The sequence below is a fragment of the Rhinolophus hipposideros genome, assembly GCF_964194185.1.
Source record: "Rhinolophus hipposideros genome assembly, chromosome: 5".
NCBI lineage: Eukaryota > Metazoa > Chordata > Mammalia > Chiroptera > Rhinolophidae > Rhinolophus > Rhinolophus hipposideros.
Window position 1 is genome coordinate 47,811,864 of NC_138051.1, and position 25,846 is coordinate 47,837,709.

Below are 25,846 nucleotides of genomic sequence, written 5' to 3' on the forward strand. Positions count from 1 at the left end.
ATTTGTAATTGGAGTTAGTGCTATTCTCATCTTGCAAATTTTACATTCATTAAGCTCATAAAGAAGAATAAAGTCCCAATAAATATTCATCCAATCAATGAAGAGATATTCATTGTACACTGTACAAAACTACGCACTTAGCTTATAGGACCTGAAAAGAGGAAGGACTTAAATCGGGCTTTGAGGAAACCGGCTCTCTAAATCAGCCCACAGCTGAAGCATTCTTAGGAAGGATAAATGGTTCTAGTTATACACACCAAATTCCCAAGCCTAGGGACTTCTGTGTCATGGCACATTTAGAAACAAAATAATAGACAATTCTGCCACAAACTAAAATCTTAATGGACAATAAGTTACCAATAACAACATAAAAACCCTATTCATACCCCCTAACTTGGTGCATGCTTCCATTCGGTGTTTTCTACCTTTCCTCTCATTAGCATTAGCCCTGTTAAACAAAATGCCCTGGGAGGATATTTTATGAGGACTAGAGATCTACTTCCTTGTTCTCTCAAGTAAACGGGAGTATGAATGAACCTTAGCAGCAAGAAACTCTTCCATAATTTCAAGAATATGAACTGTGTCATACCTGCACAGATTGGTCTCTCCAACAGGAAATTAGCTTCAAAAGTGACACGTCAGCTTCAGGTATATGGGATTCGTTTTTACCTAGAAATGTACAAAACATGTTTATATCTTGAAAGTATTAAAAATGGATGGACCCCAAGAGTTCCTAACTCCAGCTGCACATTGGAATCACCGGGGAGTTTTTTTTCACAAACATTAATGCCCAGGATCAGTCTTCCAGAGATTCTGATTTAATTGATCTCAGGGAGAGGTTGGGGCAGGCATTAGTACTTTGTAAAAGTACCTCAGATGATTTTCATGAATAGCCAGTGTCGAGAACCATTAACTAATTTATATGTATTTCTAACAATTATACTAATACATACTCAAATGAAATCAAAGTCATCATTATACCTTAAACTTATCTTTGTACCTTTTTTTCAACAAAAAGCAATGACTGATATTCTCACCCAAAACAGATCACCAAATTTTACAATTCCTTCCTATTACAAATAGTTCCTGAAATTGTACACTGCGTCTATCACACAGAAATCACATAAAAGACTTCCTTTGATTTGTCCTCACCCAGCCATACTACTCGATCAATAGGCATGGCACTTATGTTTTAATTTGCCTCATTTTGTTATGTATTGTTTCTTTTAAATTTGCCCTCTTGTGTGTCCTTTCTCTCGATTTGCCTTAATGTTCAGTGTGAAATTTCAAGAAAGAGCTGGGGCTTGTTTTATTTAAATTGATCCATAGAGTGCCCAGCAGGTTCCTACACAAAAAAGCACTTCATAAGTGCCTTTTCATTAATTGAAAATGTACATATTATCATCCAAGTGAAAAAAAATCAATGAATTAAGGCTTTCTGATGAATAAAATATATTATCTAGGTGCCAGCTCCCAGGAATGAGATAAGAAAGAATGATTAGGGCTCGTGCTAGAAGGAAAATTACTATAATTGTCTATTTAAATTAATATATTAATATATGTTTTAAATCCTGGTATCAACTATTTAAATTAGAATTAGTCCAATATGTATTTCATTGAATCACCATTTACATTATTAATAGATTGTGTGTGTGTGTGTGTGTGTGTGTGTGTGTGTGAGTGTGTGTGTGTCACATTAGTGGTCAAGTGAGATATGTTAGAAAGTATTGGATATAATATAAACTGAGAACATGAAAGAAATGTATAAGAAATGTCTGACTCATTAATATCATTATTTTTTCCTAAAGGAAAGTGTAATATGAATTTGAAATGGCCCAGATCAGTGCATAAAACATGTAAGTACGATAGAGCACCACAATTTTGAAGTCATATTTTCCATTTCTTCATGAGCACAGCAGGTAAGAGAAAATTTTCTTTTGATCTCTCTCCTTTCTTCCTCTCTCATTTTGTTGACCTTGTGACTCTACCATCAAAGAGGTAAGTACTGGTCTCAACTGTAACTACTTACTGGCATCATGGGGTACTTCACAGTGTACTTTAATGTGATGTTAAAATTTTAATATGTGGTAGAAATGAGAGCCAACTTTTCTTGGCAATGTCAGTGAGTTAAAAGAATTAATTGCAACTTAAGGGGGAAAGATAAAAAGAAAACATCCCAGCTTTACCAATATTACTTAGTCACCATTCCTGCTGACAAAGCGGGTATTGGTTCCTGTCAACCCTTTGGAATGAGTACCTCAGAGTATTGTTTTACTCTTCAGGCTTTGACATTATAGAATAGTATGAAGAGAATGTCTTCCTTCCCTTTACGTCTCATCTTCCAATTATTAAAACACAAAACCACATTTCCTTAGTACCTAACTGGATTTTAAATGCTATAAATGCCAATTCTCAACATCAGGGAGACTCATCAGTAATAACAGTAATTGCTTAGGCTGCTTTGGTTGGGGCAGTCAGAGGAAAAGCCGGGGCTTCCTTTGCTCTGGTTAGCAATTCTGTCGGTCTCTGAAGAAATCCTCTATATTATGCCTTAAATTCTAATCCTGTTTTGAGTGTTATAAAAAATGAAAATGAAGATAAATGCCCCAATAAGGACTACTACCTAGAGAAGGCAGGCAACCCAGACTGAAAGCCATATCGGGAGACACTACTTGTAATCATAAATGTGAGACATGGCCTCATATAGTGGTAGGAGCAAGGGATTTGGAATTAGAGTTGGATTGGAATCCTGACCATTCTGCTTATGGCTATGAGTAAGTCTTCTAACTTCCCTGAGCTCCAGTTTTTCAAAGAGTAAAATAGTAGTTCCTCCTACTATGCAGAGTCATTTATACATTGATTCAGACAATATATGTAAAATCATTAGCACAATTCTTTGAACATACTAGGCACTCAGTAATTGGAAGCTACTATAAACTTCCACTTTTAAATATCCCAAAGATTTTATTTCAGTAGTCCTGAGAGGGCCCGTATGTACTGGTTTAGGTTATCCCAGTGTATTGATTATATACTTCACAGCTTTGGAGGCAACATGCACATCGAGTCTGGAATCTTATTCCCATTTTACAAGTGTAGTAAATACAACTTTTAAAAGAGTAAAAGACATGCCCAAAGTTACATAAGTAGTGAGTGGCAGAACAGGGTTTTGAACTTAGCTGTCTACCTCCAAAACCATTGTTCTATTTACTATTTATCCATTAATCCAAAAGTGTTTGCTTAATTCCTTCCAGGCATTGTTCTAGGAACTGAGAACATTGCAGCACATAAAACTGTCATAAAAAGAAAAAAAAAGAAAAAGAAAAAGAAAAAGAACCAAAAACATGGAGCTTACATTTTACTAGCAGGAGGTAGATGGCAAAGGAAGAAAAATATATAGTATGCCAGATAGTGAAAAGGATTGTGGAAGACAGTAAAACAGGGAAAGGAGTGGGGTATGCTGGGAGAAGGGAGGATACCTTCATTGATGACATGGCATTTGAGCAAGAACTGAAAAATGCAGGGCAGAGGTGGGGGGCAGCAGGCTGACCTCTGTGGAATCTGGGGAAAGAGGCAGAGGAAAGAGCCAGTGCAAAGGCCCTAAGAGCTGTCTGTCACGTTTGGGTAAGAGTAAAAAGGCCAACGTAGCTAGACTGTTGGAAGCAGAGGACGTGTACATAGAGATGAGATCAGATTGAAAGGTGGGGGAAGAGTGTACAATGACATAAGTTGAACAACCAGGTGACATAGGGACATGTGAGCTATCCTAACCACTACGGCTTTTATTCAGAGTGACACTGAAAAGTTTTGAAGCAGAAGCATGATGTTCTGACTTAGTTTTGAATAGATCACTCTGGTTGCTTGGGAATAGAGTGTAGGAACCAAAAGTAGGAGCAAAGAGGTGGTTAGGAGGTTTCCATCGTTATCCAGGCAAGAGAGGATTAAGGCTCAAGAAGGGCGGCTGTGTAGTGGCATGAAGCAGTCAGAATCTGGGGTATATTCTGAAGGTAGAATGAATGTGATTACTGAAAGATTGGATGTGGGGCATGAGAGACAGGGAAAGTCAAAATGGCACCAAAACTCTTGGCCTTAACAACTAGAAAGTTGCCATTTACTGATATGTCAACGATTTGAAGAAGCAGGTTTGGGGGATGAATGAGCCATTTGGCATCAAAAGAAAATCTAAACACCAAGATTGTCACTCAGAATATTTCAAGGACCATTACGTGAATTAACTCTAAAATCCCCTAATGTAAACATCACTTATTTGATGATAAAGATATTGATGCAATAAACTTCCCCATAAATCATTTATGACCTTAATTTAATATCCAAATATTTCAGACTTTCAGAAAGTTTCAGACTTCCAGGCATTTCAACAATCAATTGATGAAATCCATCACAGTACATGTCTTGTTATTTATTTTAATACAAAAATTCATATATATTTCAATTTTGGCAGAATATAAAACTATAACCATGTGAAATGCAGACATAGATACACTACTCATTCTAAACTGTAGTGTGCTATCCAGTTATAGAAATATTAGTTATTTTATATCATAGAAGTAATTAAAAAATCAGAATATATATGTAACTTCTTTACCATTTCGTAAGTAATTGTAGAGGCTTGAGATATGCAAAATATCATTCCCAGGATTTTTCACCTTGTTATGTACAGATTCCATTTTGAAAGAACTGTTGACAAAAAGATTTAATGGATATTAGTAAAAATGCGTGAAAAACATTTTGACAAATAAAGATATGAGTGCAGGACCATTTTAACAAATTTGGGAAGTGAACACAGATTATTTTAAGCAATGTCGTCCACATGAATCTCTTTGATGAATCCTATTCCCCCACATTGCCTATCTAAAATCTAATCCCAATTGAATTGTGAATCTTGGTTTACCAGAATTATCTTGTGACCCACTTGTGCAGAAAGGGCCTTGCTACTTTAGGGCTTGGAATTTGTACCTACTGCAATCAATTTTTGAATCTTAATATGTTGACATCTGCCAAAGAATTCTCCCCAAGTACCATCAGGACCTGATGGAAGCAGGTTTTACTCTAATCCCGTGACTCTATCAGCAACTTGCAGATACTGTCTGATGATGTTCTCAGAGGCAGTTAGCTCTTCCCTTAAAATTCAGTTACATCGTGCGCCCAGTTGTTACACATACGAGGATTTCTCAGCCTTTACAACCACAATGAAATGTCAGCGAAATGGCCAAATGTGTTGGAAGGATTTGGTATGACAAATCCAATACACGTTATTTTGGTTTCTTGAAAAAGGACATGTAGTCTCTTAACAGCAGCTCAAAGCTGAAGTGACTGATTTAGGGAAACAGTCTTAAATTTGGACACCTCCATTCAGTCATTTATTTTAATTAAGAATTGTGTAAAGAATTAACTAATGTGTGGGAATGATTTTAAGGCCATTTAATGGAAGGCATGCTGAAAGTCAGTCCATACTCTCCACTAAAGGGCACAAGACACACCCTCTATATTTGGTGCTTCCTAATCAGGAACAAACTCAGAAGGAATACCTCTGGCAAGCAGGTGTCCCTTATGCTCTTGTGGGATCATAATTAGGCAAACAAATATAATTTGTTAGCAGCCCAAGTTTTTAAGAGTTTGAAGAAAGCCATCCCCTATCCCACCCACCTCATCTTGTAAACAAGGAAAGCCAGGCCCAGAGGGCCAAGTGCCTAGTGCCACGCCACATGGCTGGTGCAACCACAAAACGAGGATTCACTCCTAGGTTTTCAGGCTCCACGCTGACTCAATTCTTTAAACTATACTTTAGGTGCTATGTACCTTTCTTAGTAATAGAAAGAAAAGTAAAAGAAGCCTATCTAACATTTAAAAAATAAAATAAAATTTAAAATAAACAGAAGAAAATGGAGGATAAGTAAGTACAAAAACGTGCCAGTATATGTTTTCTCAGTATTAGGACCACTGAACAGAACACGGACAACCCGGCGGTACCATAGAAAGCCTAGAAGCATCACAATGGCAGGAAGCACCGTCCTGAATCCTACATGGTCCATATAGACTTGCTACCAGACTGGAGCTTCACTGAGGTCACAAACTCTGTCTACCATACAGTGCCTGCCACAGATATTTGTTAACCTGAGTGATCAAAGAACAGAAATGTCAAGGACCGTTTACCACCTTGTAGTGGGCAGTTCAAAGAGTATCTCTTCTATAAAGGTTTTCTGATGGTTTCATCTCACTCTAATGATTCTCTTTACACTGACCATTAGACTTCCCTGTACTACAAATGTTTGTCCTAGTTCTTTTACCCTATTTCAGTGTTTTCTACATATTTCATGTGCATTATCTTTATCATTTAAATGAGTTCACATCCAAATGAGAAATTTATTTACATTTCCATTGTGCCAAGTACATCTTGAGTAAGCACGTGGTGAATATAATTAAATCCTCTAATATCAACTATGAAAAAACTACATTGAATGTTAGCAAGGGGAGAGGGTAAACAAGAGTCAAGCTTAGTAATGAATCAGGCTCTGGAATTAGACTGGTGCTCAGCCTTGAACCAGCCTCCAAGGAGCTGAATTAATCTTGGGGTTAATACTTTCTCTCCATAGGCCTCAATATTCCATCTATACAGTGTGCAAAATAATAGTCCTATAACCCAGCTTTGCTGTGTGTGTTAACTGAAATCATGTATGTAAAAAGCTTACATGGTGACCAGTAAATATTAAACACTCAAAAATAATAGCTATTATTACTAAATTATACTTTCTATAAATTAATTACAGATGGTCTCTTCTATTCTAGTATGGGATTTGAGCTATGAAATTTTCAAACTTTTACTTTCCTGATGATATATAAAATATATCATCTTCCTGATGATGTATAAAATATATCATCATGGGCATTTACATTAAATGTTCTTTGTTCATACTTAATTCACAGCAAGTACAATGGATTTCAAGGTGTGTATGAATCTATGTATTTAACTATCCATCAATTGATCCTTCAATCAATCGAATCATTCAGCATGTAGCACTCTGCTTTTCCTGGTACATTTTATGATAGCAATGGATATTTTTGAATGAATAAATTGTAAAACACAGATTTATTGCCCAATTGTCCTCCAATCCCCCAAATTAAAAGGAATATTTCCTTTAATGTGTTTTGAGCTAAAGGAGTTGTTGCATATTTATTCTTCATCTGAAGGAAGAAAGAAAGGAAGAAGAGGAGGAAGGCTAGAAAGCTGAATATAGCAAATAATGATAACTTTTTAACGTCCCAAAAAGAAAGTCAAAATTTCTAGGCATGTCTTACCTGTCAATTCCACATGACAATTCTACAGGCATGTTAACTAATTTGTTAACTAAAAATACTCTTCTCAATAAATAAACTATAGTGTTTGACTCTTGCAAAGAATCACAATTACTTTCCAGTCTTCTTGGCATCCCAGGCTGATTTGGAAGAGTGGATGTATATTTATTTGACAAATCCAAAACTTTTCTGGAAAATAAATTTACTTTTGAAGAGTCTTTTTTGATTTCAGCATTGCATAAATCCCAACCCGGCAACATCAATGAGAATTGATCTTCATTTGAAGCAAGTCCTAAAGAAACAGGACCCTGAAGCTTCAAAATATTGAGATGCTTAATGCAGAGATTATCTAATTCTTTATCCACTCCCCATGGCAACAGGCAAGATAGGAGCAATTTAGCTGCATCTATTATGAGGTTGGCATCCAATTTTCTTGATGGCTTAGGATGTGTCTTTTTGGAGCTCTTCATTTTCTTCTGCCTTTTAATGCCTTCATTTTCTTCTAAGAATGTTATGGAATTATCTCCTTGGGCTGAGCTTTCACTACCAGGCTTTGCTTGTGCCTCTGCTGAGAGAGGACCACAGGAAGTTTTATTTCTTTTCAGCGTCAATGTTTTCTTCTCTACTGTGCTTCTGGCTCTTCTCAGGATCTCACTACCATGGAATGAACTGGAATGGTCACTATCACAGATTGGAGTTGGTAGCAGAAGTTCAACAAGGTTTTCCAGGTCAAATAGAAGGATATGAAAGCCAATGTTACTCCATCTTGTCTTCACAGGTAGGACATTAAAAGGACCTGAGAAAGACTTGGCATCAGCCACCTAAGGAAAATTAAAACAAACAAACAAAAAAATCCTATGTGTCAAAGTTGTTATTTTCTAAATGATTTTATTAATGGTCCATGATATTAAAATGACATAAACAGAAAGTATTAAGTAGCAGTACAACTAAAGGCAAGTCATTTTAATATATTTTTGTCTTAGCTATAAAAATTCCCCACTAAATTAAACATTCTATATTCTAATATGCTTTAAACACTTTTTTTCCTTTCTAAAACTTTATTTTTCCTCTAAAAAAAAAAAAATATATATATATATATATATATATATATATATATATATATATATATATAAATTAGGCCTATGGAGTAACATGGCATCCGATTCAATTTCACATCTTCCTATCAATATGGCCATGAAGACACATAACAGGGAAGAAGTAGGTTTGAAAAATTAATGAGAAAAACAGTTAGAATACCTGCAAGAATTTGGAAATCTTTAACAGGAATGGTCACTCCAAACCTAAATGTTAACCAACATCAAATTGCTTTGGTTTTTGTAAAGGCTCACCTTGTGGACTTGACATTTGTTCTTTCTCTTATCTAAAATAATTTTGCCCTAAATATTGGTATGGTGGGCACCCATACTTCAGGTATGTTCCTGCTCATTTATGAGGCCTTGCTGGAGTACCACATCCCTTCATGCCAATCCACACTCTCTCTTCTTCCTTGCTTAGTTTTTTCTTCCTAGTACTTATGATTATCTTATCTGAAATATTTATCTGTTTACTGTGTATTTTCCCCAATAGCATTCAAACTCCACCTTTGCAAGAGTTTTGCACATTGCTTTGTTCCCAATGCCTATAAAATGATGCTGCAATACAGCATTAGTAAGGGGCTCAATTAATATTTATTCAGTGAGGGATTAGCATATGTCTACAATCCAATACCATTTAAATATTTTTAAATAATGGTGTAAAACTACATTTAATGGGGGGAAATGTGTTCTATATGGCCAAAAAATAAAATCTCCTTTTAATAAAACTGTGTGTGAATATGTACTTTTACACATTTATATATATATAGACATACAAATATATATATATGTGTGTGTGTATATATATTGTATATATACGTGTGTACACACATGCGAGGTCTGACAAGTTCACAAACTTGTTGCAACAATGTTGCTAACCTTTTTTCTATATCAGAGGGATTATTCATTCTGAATTTGTGGACAAACAGAAATTCTGGACAAACAGTTAACCAAGTTTACTATTTGGAAGTGCTGAAAAGGCTGTGTGAAAAAGTTAGACGACCTGTACTTTTTGCCAACAATTCATGGCTCTTGCATCACGACAATGCACCAGCTCACACAGCACTGTCTGTGAGGGAGTTTTTAGCCACTAAACAAATAACTGTATTGGAACACCCTCCCTCCTCAACTGATCTGGCCCCTTCTTTCTTTACCCGAAGATAAAAGAAATATTGAAAGGAAAGTATTTTGATGACATTCAGGACATCAAGGGTAATACAATGACAGCTCTGATGCCCATTCCAGAGAAAGAGTTCTAAAATTGCTTTGAAGGGTGGACTAGGTGCTGGCGTCGGTGCATAGCTTCCCAAGGGGAGTACTTCGAAAGTGACCATAGTGATATTCAGCAATAAGGTGTGTAGCACTTTTTCTAGGATGAGTTCATGAACGTAATTGTCAGATCTTGTGTGTGTGTGTGTGTGTGTGTGTGTGTGTGTGTGTGTGTGTGTGTTTGTATTTATGAAGGACATGCACCAAAATGTTAACAGTTAATTGGGAGGAAGAGGTTAAAATAATCTTTATTTACATCTTAGGGTTTCTTTAAATTTAGTTTTGGATTTTTTTTTGCAGTGATGACACATTTATTTTATAATCATAAAAAAGAAAATTAAAAAACAAACCATTAAAATTTTTAAAGATGAAAAAACAAAATGAGGATTAACTTATAAACACAGTTTTCTACCAATAAAATTGTATATGGCTTAGTATAATTATTAATAAATAATTTTTGCAAATCAAAAATAAAAAGAGAACTATATAGACTGAAAAATGGGCAAACAGCATCACTAGCAATTCCCAAAGAATAATGTTCAGATTAAAATGTGAAAAAATGTTTACAACCAGTAGTAATCAAGAAGTGAAATTAAGGTAATAATACCATTCAGTTCCTACTAATTTAGCAAAAAGGGTTTCTTACATTATTTTATTATGTAATGTTCAGCACATACAAAATAATGTATAAACCTTGCATGTAGCCCTCGTGTAATCCCCAAAGCTATAATCTTCTCTGGCCATAGTGTATAGACCTCCTCAATTACTGAGCCAATCAAAATCTTAACAATGATTCTGGCAATATGCACTTTGCCGGGTGGGGTCTCATCTTCTTGTTTTATAACCTACACAGCTACAATAGGCTTATTGCACTGCTGTAAACAAAAATCCTAAGTGTCTATCTCTAAATACGTTCACTTTAAGCCTCAAGAGCAACTGGACTTTTCATAGTATTTTCAAATAATAAATGTTATTCCAAATTTATTTAACGTATGAGTACAGCAAAGTTGTTTTCCATTTGGAAACAAGTCTATTAGATTATAAGTATAAAACATTGTTATGTTTTAATATACTAAAATGATTAAATATAAGCCTAGCCTGTTATCATTAAAATTTTCTCTTTTAAAAAATAGTGAGTATATTGTTAAAGTCATGTCACCAAAGGACTTTAAAAGGAGTATTTACCATTATTTTGGACATAAGTAACACAGAATGACAATGAATGCCTATAACAGCAATTCCTGAGTTTTCACATATTATAGATTGGGTATACACAATATTTAGGAATGGTTAGCAAAGGCTATAGTAAATATTAACCTTATTTATATTTATGTTACCTATATACAATATATTCCTCAGACAAAAGTAGCCTGCTACATCATGACTGAATGATGTTCTGCAAAACTATAATTATATTACTTTTACAATGATAAAGTATATCTAAACCATCATTATAACAGAAGGGTTTTAGAAACATCTATCAATCTGATCATAATAAAAAAAAAGTCTAGAATAAATAATTAAGTACAAAAAGTATTTCATTCCATGTATGTAACTGCAAATATTTGAGACATATAATCTTATTAACCAATGTCACCCCAGTAACTTTAATTATAAACATTTTTTTAAGTGTGAGGGTTAAATATGAATTTTATTGGTTCATGTGTTGTTTACAGAAAGTTCTTTGATTGATAGATAATTCCTCAAAATGTGCCGTCCAGGCTTTGCATAGATAGAGAACGTGCTAGTTTTTCAAGGGTATCACATCACTTTTACTCCTATTCCCTGAAGTTCTAAGTCCAGGTAAGAGAGGTAGTGTTATTTACAGTCTGGAGAGCGAGAGGGAAGGACAGGAAAGGCAGGAAAGAACAATCTTCCATTCCAATCTCTTAACTTTGGTGAGGATGGGTAGTATAGAGGTACTGCTGTATCTACATACGAATGCCATAAACAGCAGGTGGGGAGTAGGAAGAGGCACTCAGCACTGAGCTCTTTGTCTGGAGTACACAGCCTTTGGGGAAAGCGACCAGTCAGAAAGTCTATAAGTAGAATCCCAGATGGCCAGCGGGCAGAATTAATCCTCTATTCCCCGCAAGGACAGAGAATAAATGACAAGTAACACTAAAGTAAACAACACAAAATTCAACTTCTCAACCACCCCATAGATCTATAACAAGGAAAAACAAAAAGGCCCAAAAGTTTGGAGGAAAAAAATAATACATCTGAAGGTGTAAGTCTAACATCTCTCTCCATATTTTTTTAAGTCTATTTTTTTTCCCCTTCATCCTACTATGTTCAGCTTATGCCTCTTTTCTGACTCACAAAGGGAAAATGGTTAAACAAGGCTGGTTTTACCCCCTGCCTTTGAAGGTAGAAATGCACTAACAACACGTTCTGATAAAACTTCTCTCTGAAAATTTAGTGGATGCCCCACTGAGTTTGTTGTAAAAGATTTGACCTGCCCAACCTACCACGACCACAAAATACATGTGGTAAAACCAATGCTAAAACTACCTTCATCTTCTCACCTTTGTGACTTTGTGCAATAAGATCTGGTATAAATATTTAAACACTAAGCGATGACACATATAGATAAGAGCTGCAAAAATACTTTAGATATTTAGTCATGTTAGGGCAAGAAGAGTTTAGAAATTATCTAAGCTGACCCCCTCTCCTTAAACTAAGGGAAAACAAGGAATAGAGAAGTAATTTATTCAAAATTACCCATTTGGTAAATAGCCAAGTCAGGATTCCCAAATCTGCTTTTTCTGATTATTCTTCAAAAGACATCCTCCACTTAAATTTTTCAAAGACTGGAATAATGTTTGCTATTTGTCATTTCTAAGCTATACAAGGGATCCTTATTAACTACGCATTGATTTTATAAAGCACTATATTCACTGAGATGTATAAGGAAGAAAAGGTCATCATTGCATGAAAATATTCACTAATGAACTGGTAACATATAAAATTAGTACCCAAACCCTGCTCCCTTTCTAACATAAAGGCCCAGCCCTGTTCATTAGTCAGGCTCTGATCGATTATTAGATAATGCAATTCAACTGCATAAGACATAGCAAATACCGTTCAAAATGCAGGATTACACGGAATCCAGACAGTGATGTCAACTATCTAAGTCACACTCAATGCCACTGACAAATAAAGATCCAGCTAACAACTGAAGTGAACAATTGAAGAAGAACAAATTAAGATGCTTCAAATGAAAAATCTTTTCATTGAAAGTGTATAAGAGAGCCTGTGGAAAAAGTTCATTATCCTTTACATACTCTTCTAAAATGACTCTGCATAATTCATTGTGAAATTCAAATATGAAGTAGTAAAAGGTGACATTTTGTGCGCTACAATTAGAAACAAAACAAAACACACTCGATTCATTCTGTAGGCATTTAAAGAATTAGTGTACATTTGCAATCATAACCTAAATTTTGTTCAGTAGAAAATGCTGCGTTATTTTAATAATTTTAATATCATTTTAAGTTAAAAAAAAAATAATCCTTTTAACAGCTAACTCATCAGGTTAACTGATAGTCTCCAATCCCTCTGACCACCTGTAGACTACTTTCTGCGTTCTAAACACAGGAACTAAGATATATTTGCTTTTCAATAAAATCACCTCTTTTAGCTCTCAACCTCCTTTTCTCGGGTGCACTTATAACTTTAATTATAATACATATTTTAATAAGTTATGTGAAAATTGAGGAACTGATGTAAAATATAGTCCCTAAGAAAACAAAGTTTAGTCATCTAAAAAACCCGTGGTGATGAGTCACTCTAAATACTGCTGGCTATTTAGGTATGGGTGAGGCCATTGTAACAGACTGGAAAATAATCATAAAAATCTGCAAGGATTCTGTACTCTGCTTACCTGCACATTTTCAGTTTTTATGATTTAAATAAACAAAAACTAGAAATCACAGTTGATGCACTGCAAGTGTGAATTTATGCAAGGAAAAAAGATTAGGAATGACAGAAAATGTATTTATACTCAAGGAAAAGTATTCACATCAAAAGACTTATGACAATGGAAATTTTTCAAGTAAGGGGTGGCACAGATGATGGGGGAGTGGGGAAACATGATTATCTGTGTATTGAACACGGTTACAGATTATTTGACGGTTACACTGTCAATTTTATACAAAAGGTAACAACTGTTCAATGTTTTCAGACAGCTGAAAAATGAAAGCTGAGATGTATATTTACTCCAGACAAAATCAGTGCTATAGAATGGACTGAAACAGTAATCATCAAAGAGAAATTGAAAGAATAACATTCATAAAAATGACCAAGGAGATATGAAAGAATAAAAGCAAAAATAAAATGAATGAATGAAAAATAGTTTATTGGAACTATTAGAAAATATGGAATTATATTAAAAATTCTGTAGAGGCATATTAGAAAACTACTATGAATAAATATATGGCAAGAACTAATGAAACACAACTATGTTTATAAGACTATTTTTCAACTCAGAAGAGCTCAGATTATGGAGCAAACCTAGATAGATCCCTTCACTTAGGAAAATGATAAATTAATGGTGCTTCAGTGCAATGTTCACCTAGCTGTTTACAGCCCTACCTTCATGCAGATAGGAAGGCACTGGAATTCTTCTTCTTGGGTGGGAGCTTGGAATATATTTTCTTACAAAATCACTATAAAGGGTGACTTCGTAGAGTTTAAAATGCTGCTATTAGTAACATACGAGTAATCGTATGTCATTAATACCATGGGTTAACGGAACTTTAGTGAGCTGGCCTAGAAACCAAGCATGCTTTGCATCCCTGCTGCTATTATTTCTTAGGGAAAATGAAATCAAAGCTCCGAGCAACCAAATTACAAACTTAGGGAATACAATTCAACCTCTTGCTGGGGCTGCTTGCTGTTTTTCTTTTATTGCTTCAATGCAAACACTGATTTGGCCTGGCTTCAAGTTACACTGTACTGCTACTTATTCTGCATAAAACTTTTATTAAAGTCTCGAATGCAGTGGCGTGTTATTCAATTTTTTTAAATAAGGTTTTGTCAATAAAGGTGAAAATTTTCTAAGCCAACATCCCAGTTAAAGCTATTTTACTGTCATCATGCAGTTCTAGAAACAGTTGAAAATGCTTGTATCTGTCAATCATAACTGGATCTACCATACCAAAACACAATTACGATAAGTGATTGCATAGTAAAAAAAAAAAAATTTGAAATTAACTACCTAGGTATTTAAAATGAATATCCAAATTAACTACATTGAAACTTTTTTTCCCCTCCTTGGGCCACTTCTCTTTCCAGAGGCCCACTCATGAATCATTCTTTAATTCTCAAATACATAAACAGAATAGAACTGGACTTTAGCCATCGCTTCACCTATGGCCTGTTAGCCCCATTTTAATAGTAAGCCCTGATGGTGTTTTGGGTCTCTGGAATCAAGGTAAATTATGTCCTTTAGTCCTAAATGTTTCGTTATTCTGCCTTCCCCCCCGTGTACAGTCACCCAATAAATAGGCCCTTTGTGGAGACACTGGGGATTTATCAGGTAGAAGCTTGTCATGGTGTTGTAGGGTCCTTCCCCCTAAGGCCTTGGGCACCCTTTTTGTCTTGGTCCATAGCTGGGTAAAGTGACAGTGACTTTTTTTTTTTTTCAGACATTGGGGCAATCAGCTTCTCTCCTTAAATGACCATATATATTACATCTAGTCCCCTTAATTGAAGTTTTAGCCATCCTATCTTTACACTGCCTTATTCAAAACAACCTTAGAAATGTTGACTGTATTTAGAGGGTAATGTGCTAATACCAATCAAGATATGCTAACATGTTTATCACATTTAACACTCTAGTTTTTCTTGTGGAAAAACTTTCTCCCTCTAGTAACTATTCAATACTGACACATCACGTTTGAAGATGTTATGCCAGGTCTTTTGGAAGAATAACAAATAAAAGCCAGCACATTCTAAAAAAAATCATTAAGTACGCTTTTGTTTATGGTAATTTGGAATTTAGCCCTTGTGTGTTAACCCTGCACATTTCCGTAAGCCCATCTCTAACCTCTATGTGACTAGAGAATTTCACTTAAGAAACTGTCGCTTAAGTGAAAAATAAGTGTCTCACAACACTAGCCCACTTAAGTACCTAATTACAGGGTCAGTCAAAAGTCAACCTGCTCCCTAGCAGATTTCCTTCGTCAGTGGGTTCCCATCTACCCAGAGCTTCTACCCAGTTAGGGTGCCCCCATTCTTGGGTCCTGGTATATTTGGATGTCATTACCTTGCCTTTGGACTATGTCTCCTCAAAATTTCATTGATGCAGAATCTGGGGTAATATGGAAAAGAACAAAAGTGTTCTATAAGTTAGCCATTTTTCCATAGGTTACAAATGGAAACCACTGTTTTCTATCTGTTCTCTGAACATATCTATGCTTTAAATCCTAGAACGCTTTTCTGGTTCTTTAAAAAAATTCTTTGAAAGAGAATTTCAGGGTGAAATTGTCGGTTAAATTGTTAGACTGTGCTTTAGCAAGGTTGTTTCAAAACACAATTCAACCAAAAGTAAGTGTATATAAGTTATTTTGTCATACCACTGAAGAGTTCAGTATTTCTTTTAAAATTTATAAATCTGATAATAGAAAATTTGCATTGATGTTTTTTACTGAGAAAACCTTAATGAGTATTTGTATTTTTCTGAGACATAAGTATTAATCTTTGTCCAATTTCCTATTTAACTATTTTTACCTTTTCCTTATCAATTTGTAAGATCTTTTGTATGTAAAGATATTAATCCTATGTAGACTATATTGCAAATATTTTTCAAGTCTCATTAGGATTTACATTTTATAGATTTGGGGGTTTTTACAATTTAATTTAAAAAAATTTCCAATAGCAAAAACTATATATATATATTTTATTTTATAAGCTTCACCACTGTTAGGTCCTTCACAACCCAATTACTAAAAATATTACTGTATATTTTCTTCTATTAATCTATTTTCCTATGTTTAAAACTTTTATTCATCTGAAGTTTATTTTTGTTAAAGGTAGAGAGAAGGGATATTATTATTTTTTTCAAAAATTACACTCAATTATACAAAAGCCACTTATTAACTTTCTCTAGGATTCTAAGTCTTTTCCTATAAGCAAATTATGATTTATATGCATGTTCCTTCCTGGACTCTTCTTTTTTCTTTTTCATTTATCTATTTGTCTGTTCTGAAAAACTATTGCACTCTACTGCAGATAGACAGGTAAATCGGGAGAGGGACTCATGGTGGGGGGTAGGGAGAGGGAGAGGGAGAGAGAGAAGGAGAGAGAGAGAGAGAGAGAGAGAGAGAGAGAGAGAGAGGTGATAGATAGATATGTCTGACATTTGAGAAGGAAACCCCATGCACATCATTCCTCTTTTTCCTATTTTTTCTTAGCTCATTTTATACATTTATTTTTGTAGAAAAATTTTCTAGTCAACTCATCAAGTTCGCAAAAACCCACCAAAAAGATTTTGAAAGTTATTGTTATTAAATGTATAGATTCCGTGACTATGTTCATCTTTAAAATACTGGGCAATTCCCTCTGGAATTGCAATATGTTATTAAATCAAGATATTTTTCATATCTTTTAGTAATTTTAAAAACGTGTTTTAATATGAGTATTGCATATTTCTTATTAAAGGTATCCCTATATATTCTATTTTTATTGCTATTATCAATGGAATTTTTATATTCGTTATATTTTCAAAGTAGTGTTTTTTGTATGGGTATATGAGTTTTGTTTTCAGCACTACTATGCTTAACTTTATTTTTTGCCTTATTAGGTTTTCTGTTCCGTTCATACTTTTTAATATAGAGTATTCACTGTTACTCTATTTGAATAAAGGTGATTTGTTTCATCCTTTCCATTCTCATTCTTTTTATTTCCTTTTTTAACCTTTGGCATTTGCTAAAACTGTTAGAAAAAAAAAGTTCAATAATAGTAGGAATGGCATAGTATTATAAATTAAATCTGTATGAGTATTGCTGTGTTTCATTGAAAAATCATTGGATTCATACTTTTTTCTTAATATTGGATAAGTTGGAATGGTTTCCTAGGTCCATTTATGTGAGTAACCACCCCTCTTTAATCCCTGTCATTTAAATTTGATTTATGCAGTGACACAAGGTAAATGGAAGACTACCAGGTTTCTTTTAACAGCATAAACTACTAATGATTGCACATGACCATATAATTCCAAGTACCTTTCCCATCAAAGATTTTCTGAAAGAGAAAAAACGAAAGTGGTATTTATTGGAGGCTTTGTTAAACATCTAACCGGGATAATGTGTACCTGCTGATACAGAAGGATGTCCGCCAAATATTTCTGACTTAACAAAGCGCCGTGTATAATACAATCCCCTTTCTACGTGAAATAAATTTATACACATACACACATTTTATTTCTATGGTCTAGAAAGGAACACATCAACAGCATCATAATAATGCAGGCTAACACAAGGCTGAAGTTTGAAGAGCGAGAGAGGTTTGTTTACTATCCATAAATGTCAGGGTCCTCCCTGTATTACTGTCAAGCACGCATTTCCTAAAATTCAGCCTTGATCCATTAGTGATACATGAAAACCAATACTGCTACATTGTATTTTGGAAAGTCTTAAATTACAACATAAACCATACCTGAAAAGTCAAATTACTGACATGATGTCCAGGAAAAGAAAATGCTTTTATATTTTCCCTTCTCAAATATATCAAGACATGCCATCTACTTTAACTGATTTAATACACACAACCACATAAAAATTTCATGGAAAGCACGACTTAAATGCTATTTTACCTATCTACCTTCTTGTCTCTGAAGGCTGTTTACCATTGGGATTCACCTTATTCTGGGAACTCTGCTACCTCCCTTAAAATATACATTTCCATTAGCTGATGGAGAATCCCACACTGGTTTACCCTAAGACACTAGTTATTTTCCTAACAAGACTCATACTCCTGATGAAAGAGCTCCTTTTTTTGTCTGCTGCCTTGCCCTCTGGCTGTTTCTAGGGTAGCAAATACAATTTAGGAAGAAACGTGAAAAAATGGTTAGTAATATAATGATACATTAACATTTAACCATTGCAAAAGCTTTCACATAATTTTACTTTAAAATTATTTGGTCTAAAAATTTCAACTCAGAGTTAAGCCAGATATTGACTTAAGGATTCTTTGATTTATGAATATTTATGACATGGGGCATAATGAATGCCTGGTCTCCATACCAGCAGCTAATTAATTAACTAATGTAATAACACTTCGATGTTTATTAAGTAGAAAACTTGAATTCAGCTAGTCAAACAATTCCTCCAAGTGCAGAAACAGGAATTTTTATTTTTTTCTTTCTGAAATGCCTTCCTCTACCTGTCATTGAAAAGATGATAAAGCTCTATTCTAGCATTCAAAGCTGACGTCCCTACTTGTTCTGACGTGCAAAGCACTATGGTTTCTAAACTAGATGGCTTGGGAAATGCATCCCACCAAAATGCCTTTGGGGTGACCAAATATGGTCCACAGAGCCTGCTGACTTCAGGCTCCAGGAGAGGCTGACTCTGGTCTAAAGCTTTCTAGCTCCTCACAGATCTAGTTTTAGTCGAGAATAACCCCAGATAATTGCTTAAATTAAAAGCTGAAATTTGTGTGTGTTTGTGTGTAGAAAGAGAAAATAACACTTTTCAACAATTTATTAATTTCCATGATCTAACCTAAAACGTCTAAACTTTAATTAAAAAGACATTTCTATGGAGAGTTATAATAACACATAACACATCATTTATTTTTATATATGCAAACTAAATGTAAGAAAGACTACCTTATCCATTAAGGATTTATACAGTAACAAACTTTTAATATACCACCTGGATCCTCAGTTATGAAAACAAAATCAAGTTTAAGTGTTGTATTTAATGATGAATGCTATGTTAATATTGTTTCCTACACTATTATTTCAGTAATACATTTCAATCATGATTTGGAAAATGGAATATCAGTCATGAAATAAAGTGATCTTTGAGGTAAACGCAAGTATTTGAGGAATGTAGAAGTATCCATATACTTACTGATTTTCACTCATTCTATAAAGGTGGGGCTATTTTAAAGCAGACAGAAATACAAACCAAAAACACAAATCCCACGTTCCATATGCAATTGGAAATGTGAACATTTATTTTACCATGTCTGTGCTTGCAATTAGGAAATTCTTTCCTTTAATCTATCTTTTCTCAGTGCTATGTAGTTTATCTTAAGGTATTTTTATGGAAAAAAGTCTAGACATTCAAAAGAGCTCATTTATATTTTTCTATGGGAATTTCATCTTCATTGACAGAAACCAGTAACTATTTTTAAAGGATTTTTTTTTTTATTGATTGACTAAATGAAAAAGATCTACAAAGGGCTTTGCTCATATTGCACCAAATACATTTCGTCATATATAACAAGTGACTTAATTTTATAGAAAATCATAAGCAGGTAGGGATGTACTGGTTACAAAAGGCATATATATATATCTTTTTTTTTTTTTTACAAGCATATATAAAAATATAAAGAAAAAATTGGTGGAATGATAGGAATGAACAAATACCTCAGCAATGTGTAAATGAAACAACAAAGTGTAAATGAAAGAGCCAGCCATTCCTTTTTAGACCCATTGAGCCTAGGGTTGCTAAAGATAGTTGTTGGTAATAAAAACTGTCACCCTCCAAAGGGCCAGTGGAAAGCAGCGTGATTGGCAGCACAAATAGAAGACAAGGGAGAAAGCCTTCAATCTGCAGCTGATATACAGGAAGAACTCGAGGAGCTGGGTTTACAATAAAGATGACATTACCAAGCTAATGGCACTGACAATCATGGGTCCACCAGGCAACCCTGGTATCAGCAGGGCATCCATTTTCAGCTAAGTGTTAGAGTACCTTTTTGCTTTCTCTCACCACTGCAGGGGTAAAACAACCTAGTGCAGGGGAAACCCACTGACTGGTAATAAATTACTATATTGGATACTTTTTGTTTTCTTTCAGCAATAACTTAACTGTGTATTCTTGCTATCATTACCAATTAACGCGGAGCCTGCTTTAGTGAACTGTATCTAACGGTGTATCAGTCCCAATGCTCCAATTGCTTTGGCAAGTATCACAGGGTCAAGAGGGGCTTTTGACCTTTATCATCTAAGTCTTTCTGACCACTCACTATTTGAAGCAATCTCAGCTGAACACATGGACGTTTTCTGCAACATTATAAAGCTTAGAATAAAAAGAGAAATGAAATTGTGTTTCAGGCTCCAAACAGGTTTATGAGTATGAAATATTGTTAGTGGATCCTACAAAATCTCCAGTTTTAAGTACATACTCTGATTCTGGCCAATGAACAAAATGGCTGGCTTCTTTTTAAATTGCATGTTTTGTTTTCTTAAGTCTGAGGAATAACAGAATTTTGTAAAACACAACTAAGGGTTTAAAATTTTGATTACTATTATAACAGCCCATTTAAAAATGCAGGGTTTATTTACTGTTCATTACTGTGCAATGATATTGTTGTATGTTCTTCTTAAATTAATGATGCATCAAGAAAGTTATACTATACACAGAAAAACTAAGTGTTGGATGAAGCAAAAATAAAGATTTTAATTTGCCTTAGATATAATTTTTGTCTTAAACTATGGCATTCATTTGCTTGAAGGAAATTCTGGTATCGTTACATTATCTGGATGTGAAAGGAAAATGTTTCAGCATCAGCTTTATACTTTTTTAATCTGTTTGTATTAGTATATTATCACGGTTATTAAAGTATTTTGAAAATTATTTTTAACCTGAAGTAGAAGATGTATATATTTGTCTTCACTTGAACTAAAGGCTGGACTCCTTTAAAGTAACCATATAACTTATTGTCCAAATCAGGCCTCTTTGACAGTTGAATAGTGTACTCTTAATAATTACATTGGAACATAGGCATGCCCAGTATAATGTCTAGAAATGTCTCAGTGAAATTGGATGTATGGCAACACTATCTTAAAAGGAAGATGGCAATGAGTGTGCTATTTTAAAAACAATCTATATTTCTGTATCACTTCTCAAATGTGACTATTTTTCTGTAAATAGCATCTATAACTCCATGTCTACGTCTTAAATGACTGAAAAAAGAGATTCTTTTTTAAACTTTCAAGTTCAATATATTTAGTTCCAATTCTTAAAAACTTCCAATTGTAGTAAACAAACAAAATAACCAAAACCCCAATCATAAGCATATTACTAAATAATTTAAAACTTTTTATTTCAATATTTTGTACTTATAAAGTCCATGCAACTATTAATAGTATCCTGTTACGGTATTTCCAAAATAGTCTCTCAGAAATCAACTAAATTTCTGTAAAGCAAACAGATTTGGTGGCAGACAAGTAAGAAATAACACATATAATTGCTTTAGAGTTAAACTATTCACCACTTTTGAAGAAAAGTGATAGAAGAAGTAACAGAGGAACAGAAATAAGAAGGTAAACAAAATCACCAAGGGGTCATAAGGAATGTTTCAGGTCACCCTGGATTGGGAACTGGCTAACAAACAAAAGACCAAGATTAGGGACCCTTGCAGAATATTTGGTCCTGTCCAAAACATCCATAGAGACATTTGGTCCATGCCAAAAGGTCCTTCAAATTTGGTCCTATCAAAAATATCCATGAGCATAATTGTTCCATGTCAGATGGTTCTTGATATTTGGTCCTATCAGAAACAGCATGCTTAGAAAACGTCCCTGGGTTCAAATAGCCCATAATGTTCATTTATACTTTTGGTTTATGGGATTCATACATTAAAAAAAAAACAGTTTAATTGGTTCAATAATTGTGTTATGGATGTATTGACAGTAATAACCATCCTTGCCTCAGTGGACTAGCTGAGGATCTTTTGGACCAAATGTCTCTGTAGGTGGGCTGGACAGGACCAAATGTCCACTAACTGTCTGAGACACATATATCCTCCCTAACTAAAAAGAACCACAACCACAAGTGTGTCCTCAACTTCTGAAAAGTGATATAAACCAAAAAACAGCTTTAAAGTTTCAGTGTATTATAAGTAATTCTGAAAAGCAAATACACAACACAATCTCCTTTCGAGGTAATGAAATGAAATACCTATGTGACAGAAATCAACTTCAGGGAAAGACTTTGAGAGAGTTCATAAGAGAGAGAGAGAGAGAGAGAGAGAGAGAGAGAGAGAGAGAGAGAGAGAGAGAGAGAGAGGAAAAGTCACGGTGAGGTATGGCTACAGGCCACATAGGAATTATGAAAAATAAAACATATAACCAGATGCTATGGACCAAATTTTGTGTTGTCCCCAAATTCATGTTAAAACCCTAATCTCAATGTGATTGTATTTGGAGGTGGGAACTTTGAGAGGTAGTTGTGTTATAAGTATGGAGCCCTCATGAATGTGATTATAAGAAGAGGCCAGAGACCCAGCTTAGATACAGAAAAAACTAGCTATCCCTTTTTCTGCCATGCAGGGATACAGCAAAAAGATAGGCCTGCAACCAGAAAGAGGGGCCTCACCAAACATCACATCGGCTAGCACCATGATTTTGGACTTCTCAGTCTCCAGAACTGTGAGAAATACATTTCTTTTGTATAAGCTACCCAGTCTACAGTATTTTGTTATAGCAGCCCAAGCTAAGATTAAAAAAAAAAAAAAAAAAAAAAAAAAATTCTAGGAATAATTAAGGGTCTTTACTATTAAACTTATTTAACATTCTACTGAAGCCAATAAAATTCTTCCAAAATGTAGGGCATCACCAGCCCTAGAGACAATATAGAATGGATTACTCTATTGCGGTGGAAACCTATGGTGAGGACTCCATCAGAATGCTGGATAAATCTGGTCAAATCTCAAAAACAAAATGTGAAGGGAAAACTACACACAGAAAAACTAAAAAATATAAATCAGTCAGGATATGTGAAAAGATATGTTTCATTATTTTAAAATCATAATAATACAGAACATGAAATGTTAACTCAGACACCAAATTCTGAGTTACTGAAGAGACTAAAAATATTTATATACATCCGTGCATTTTTTAGAAAATTGTAAAATAAACAAGGGGCATTTGAAAGAGATACTTAGATACAGAAAAAAATAGCTTTTGTTCTATTGTTTTTGCCTTTAATAAACAATACTAATACTACTTACTTAATACTAAAAATACAGATAAGCAAAAAGAAAATTAAAATCATCCACAATCACACCATCTATGATATTCTGAACTTTTTGAAGTAGAAATCTGGAAGGAAACCAGACTTTTCCACAAAATTTCATAGAATTTTGTAGATAACGGTCTTAGAAATTAATATCTGTAGCCCTTAGCATATTGACCAAATGTTTCCTGTTCTCTACTCCCCCTAGCACATGGCTTCTACTTGATTAGGTTGGTCTCTGTGACTATCAAGATCAGAGACCCTCTTCTGACCTCAGGTTGATGCATGGAATAAGCAAAAAGTAAACTTGGGTTATTTTTATTTGGAGTATTATTTGTTGATAGTCTATCCTAAGCTAGACATTATGCAATTTGCTATCAATAGGTGGGTGAATAGATAGAAAGACACAACTGTGAAGAAAAAAACACTCCTGTGTTTCTTCTCTATTCCTCACTCTACCACCATCACTCAAACTTCTGTACTCTGGCAACTAGCCCCCACCCTGAGGCTATCCAATGCTTTTCCAAAAACCATCTCATTAACATAAACTCCTAAGTGGTTGAAAAGGCTTTTTATGACTAACAAAAGATACCTTTATGGCTTTTATCACTTAAGGAATTCCAAGGGGCTTAGGAGCTGTGTGTCAGAAACAATGGATGAAGACCAAAATATTTCTTCTGATATCACAATAGCCAAGAGATTCTTGGTGACTGACTTAAAGTCATGAGATTCTTGGTGACTAACTCAGTCATTCAGCCATTGATTTAATCAACCAAACTACTGATTTAAATAGAAATTAACACACAAATTGTCTATCCCATTCCAGTACTCTTTCCACCATACAAAAACGTGGTCTCTCTCCCTCCCATTGACATGTAACGAGCAACCAAGGCTTAACTACAACAGGAGGAAACACACAACCCACACAAGGGACATACTTGGAGTGCCTGGCTCAGGTGACCAGGAAGACTAGTCACTGAGCCTCATAGCACACCTATTACATAAGGCCACTCTACTAAGACTGGGAGACATAGCAGCCCTACCAAATCCACAGAAATATGTGCAGGGGAGCAGCCAAAATGAAAAGACAAAGAAACATATCTCAAATGAAAAAACAGAACAAAGCTCTAGAAAAACAACTAAACAAAATGGAGACAAGCAATCTAGCAGACACAGAGTTCCAAACACTGGTCATAAGGGTGCTCAATGATCTCAGGGAGAACTTCAACAAAGAGATAGGAAACATAAAAATGGAGATAGAAAATATAAAAAAGAACCAGTCAGAAATAAAGAATACAATAATAGAAGTGAAGAACACATTACAGGGAATCAACAGAAGATTAGATGAAGCAGATAATCAAATCACCAATTTAGAAGATAAGATAGCAGAAAACACACAATCAGAACACCAAAAAGAAAAACAAGAATCCAAAAAATAAAATAAAATAAACGAGGCCAATTGAAGGGGTCTTTGGCACAACATCAAGCATACCAACATTTGCATTATAGGGGTACCAGAAGGAGAAGAGAGGAAGCAAGGGGTTGAAAACCTATTTGAAGAAATAATGACCAAAAACTTCCCTAACTTGGTGAAGGAAATAGATATATAAACCCAGGAAATGCAAAAAGTCCCAAACAAGATGAACCCAAAGAGACCAATACCAAAACACATCATCATTAAAATGCCAAAGGTTAAAGATAAAGAGAAAATCTTGAAAGCAACAAAAGAAAAACAGTTAGTTACCTACTACAAGTGAGCTCCCATAAGACTATCAGCTGATGTCTCAACAAAAATCTTGCGGGCCAGAAAGGACTGACATGAAACATTCAAAGTGATAAAAAGCAAGGAACTACAACCAAGCTTACTCTACCCTGCAAAGCTACCATTTGGAATCAAAGAACAGAGAAAGAGCTTCCCAGACAAAAAAAAAAATCAAAAAAAAAAAAACCACACCAAACCAATATTACAAGGAA

At 34.6% G+C, this 25,846-nt stretch overlaps 1 protein-coding gene across 1 annotated transcript in view; it reads right to left on the bottom strand.

Annotated features, from left to right (window-relative positions):
• WDR72 (WD repeat domain 72) overlaps nucleotides 1–25,846 on the bottom strand; it is a 203,466-nt gene that overhangs the window by 79,814 nt on the left and 97,806 nt on the right. Inside the window, exons 15-17 of the mRNA XM_081047302.1 lie at nucleotides 7,315–8,132; nucleotides 4,604–4,695; nucleotides 590–669 (exon numbers count right to left, since the gene is read on the bottom strand). Coding sequence (XP_080903428.1) covers nucleotides 590–669; nucleotides 4,604–4,695; nucleotides 7,315–8,132 — 990 coding nt within the window. The remainder of the gene's footprint in view (nucleotides 1–589; nucleotides 670–4,603; nucleotides 4,696–7,314; nucleotides 8,133–25,846) is intronic.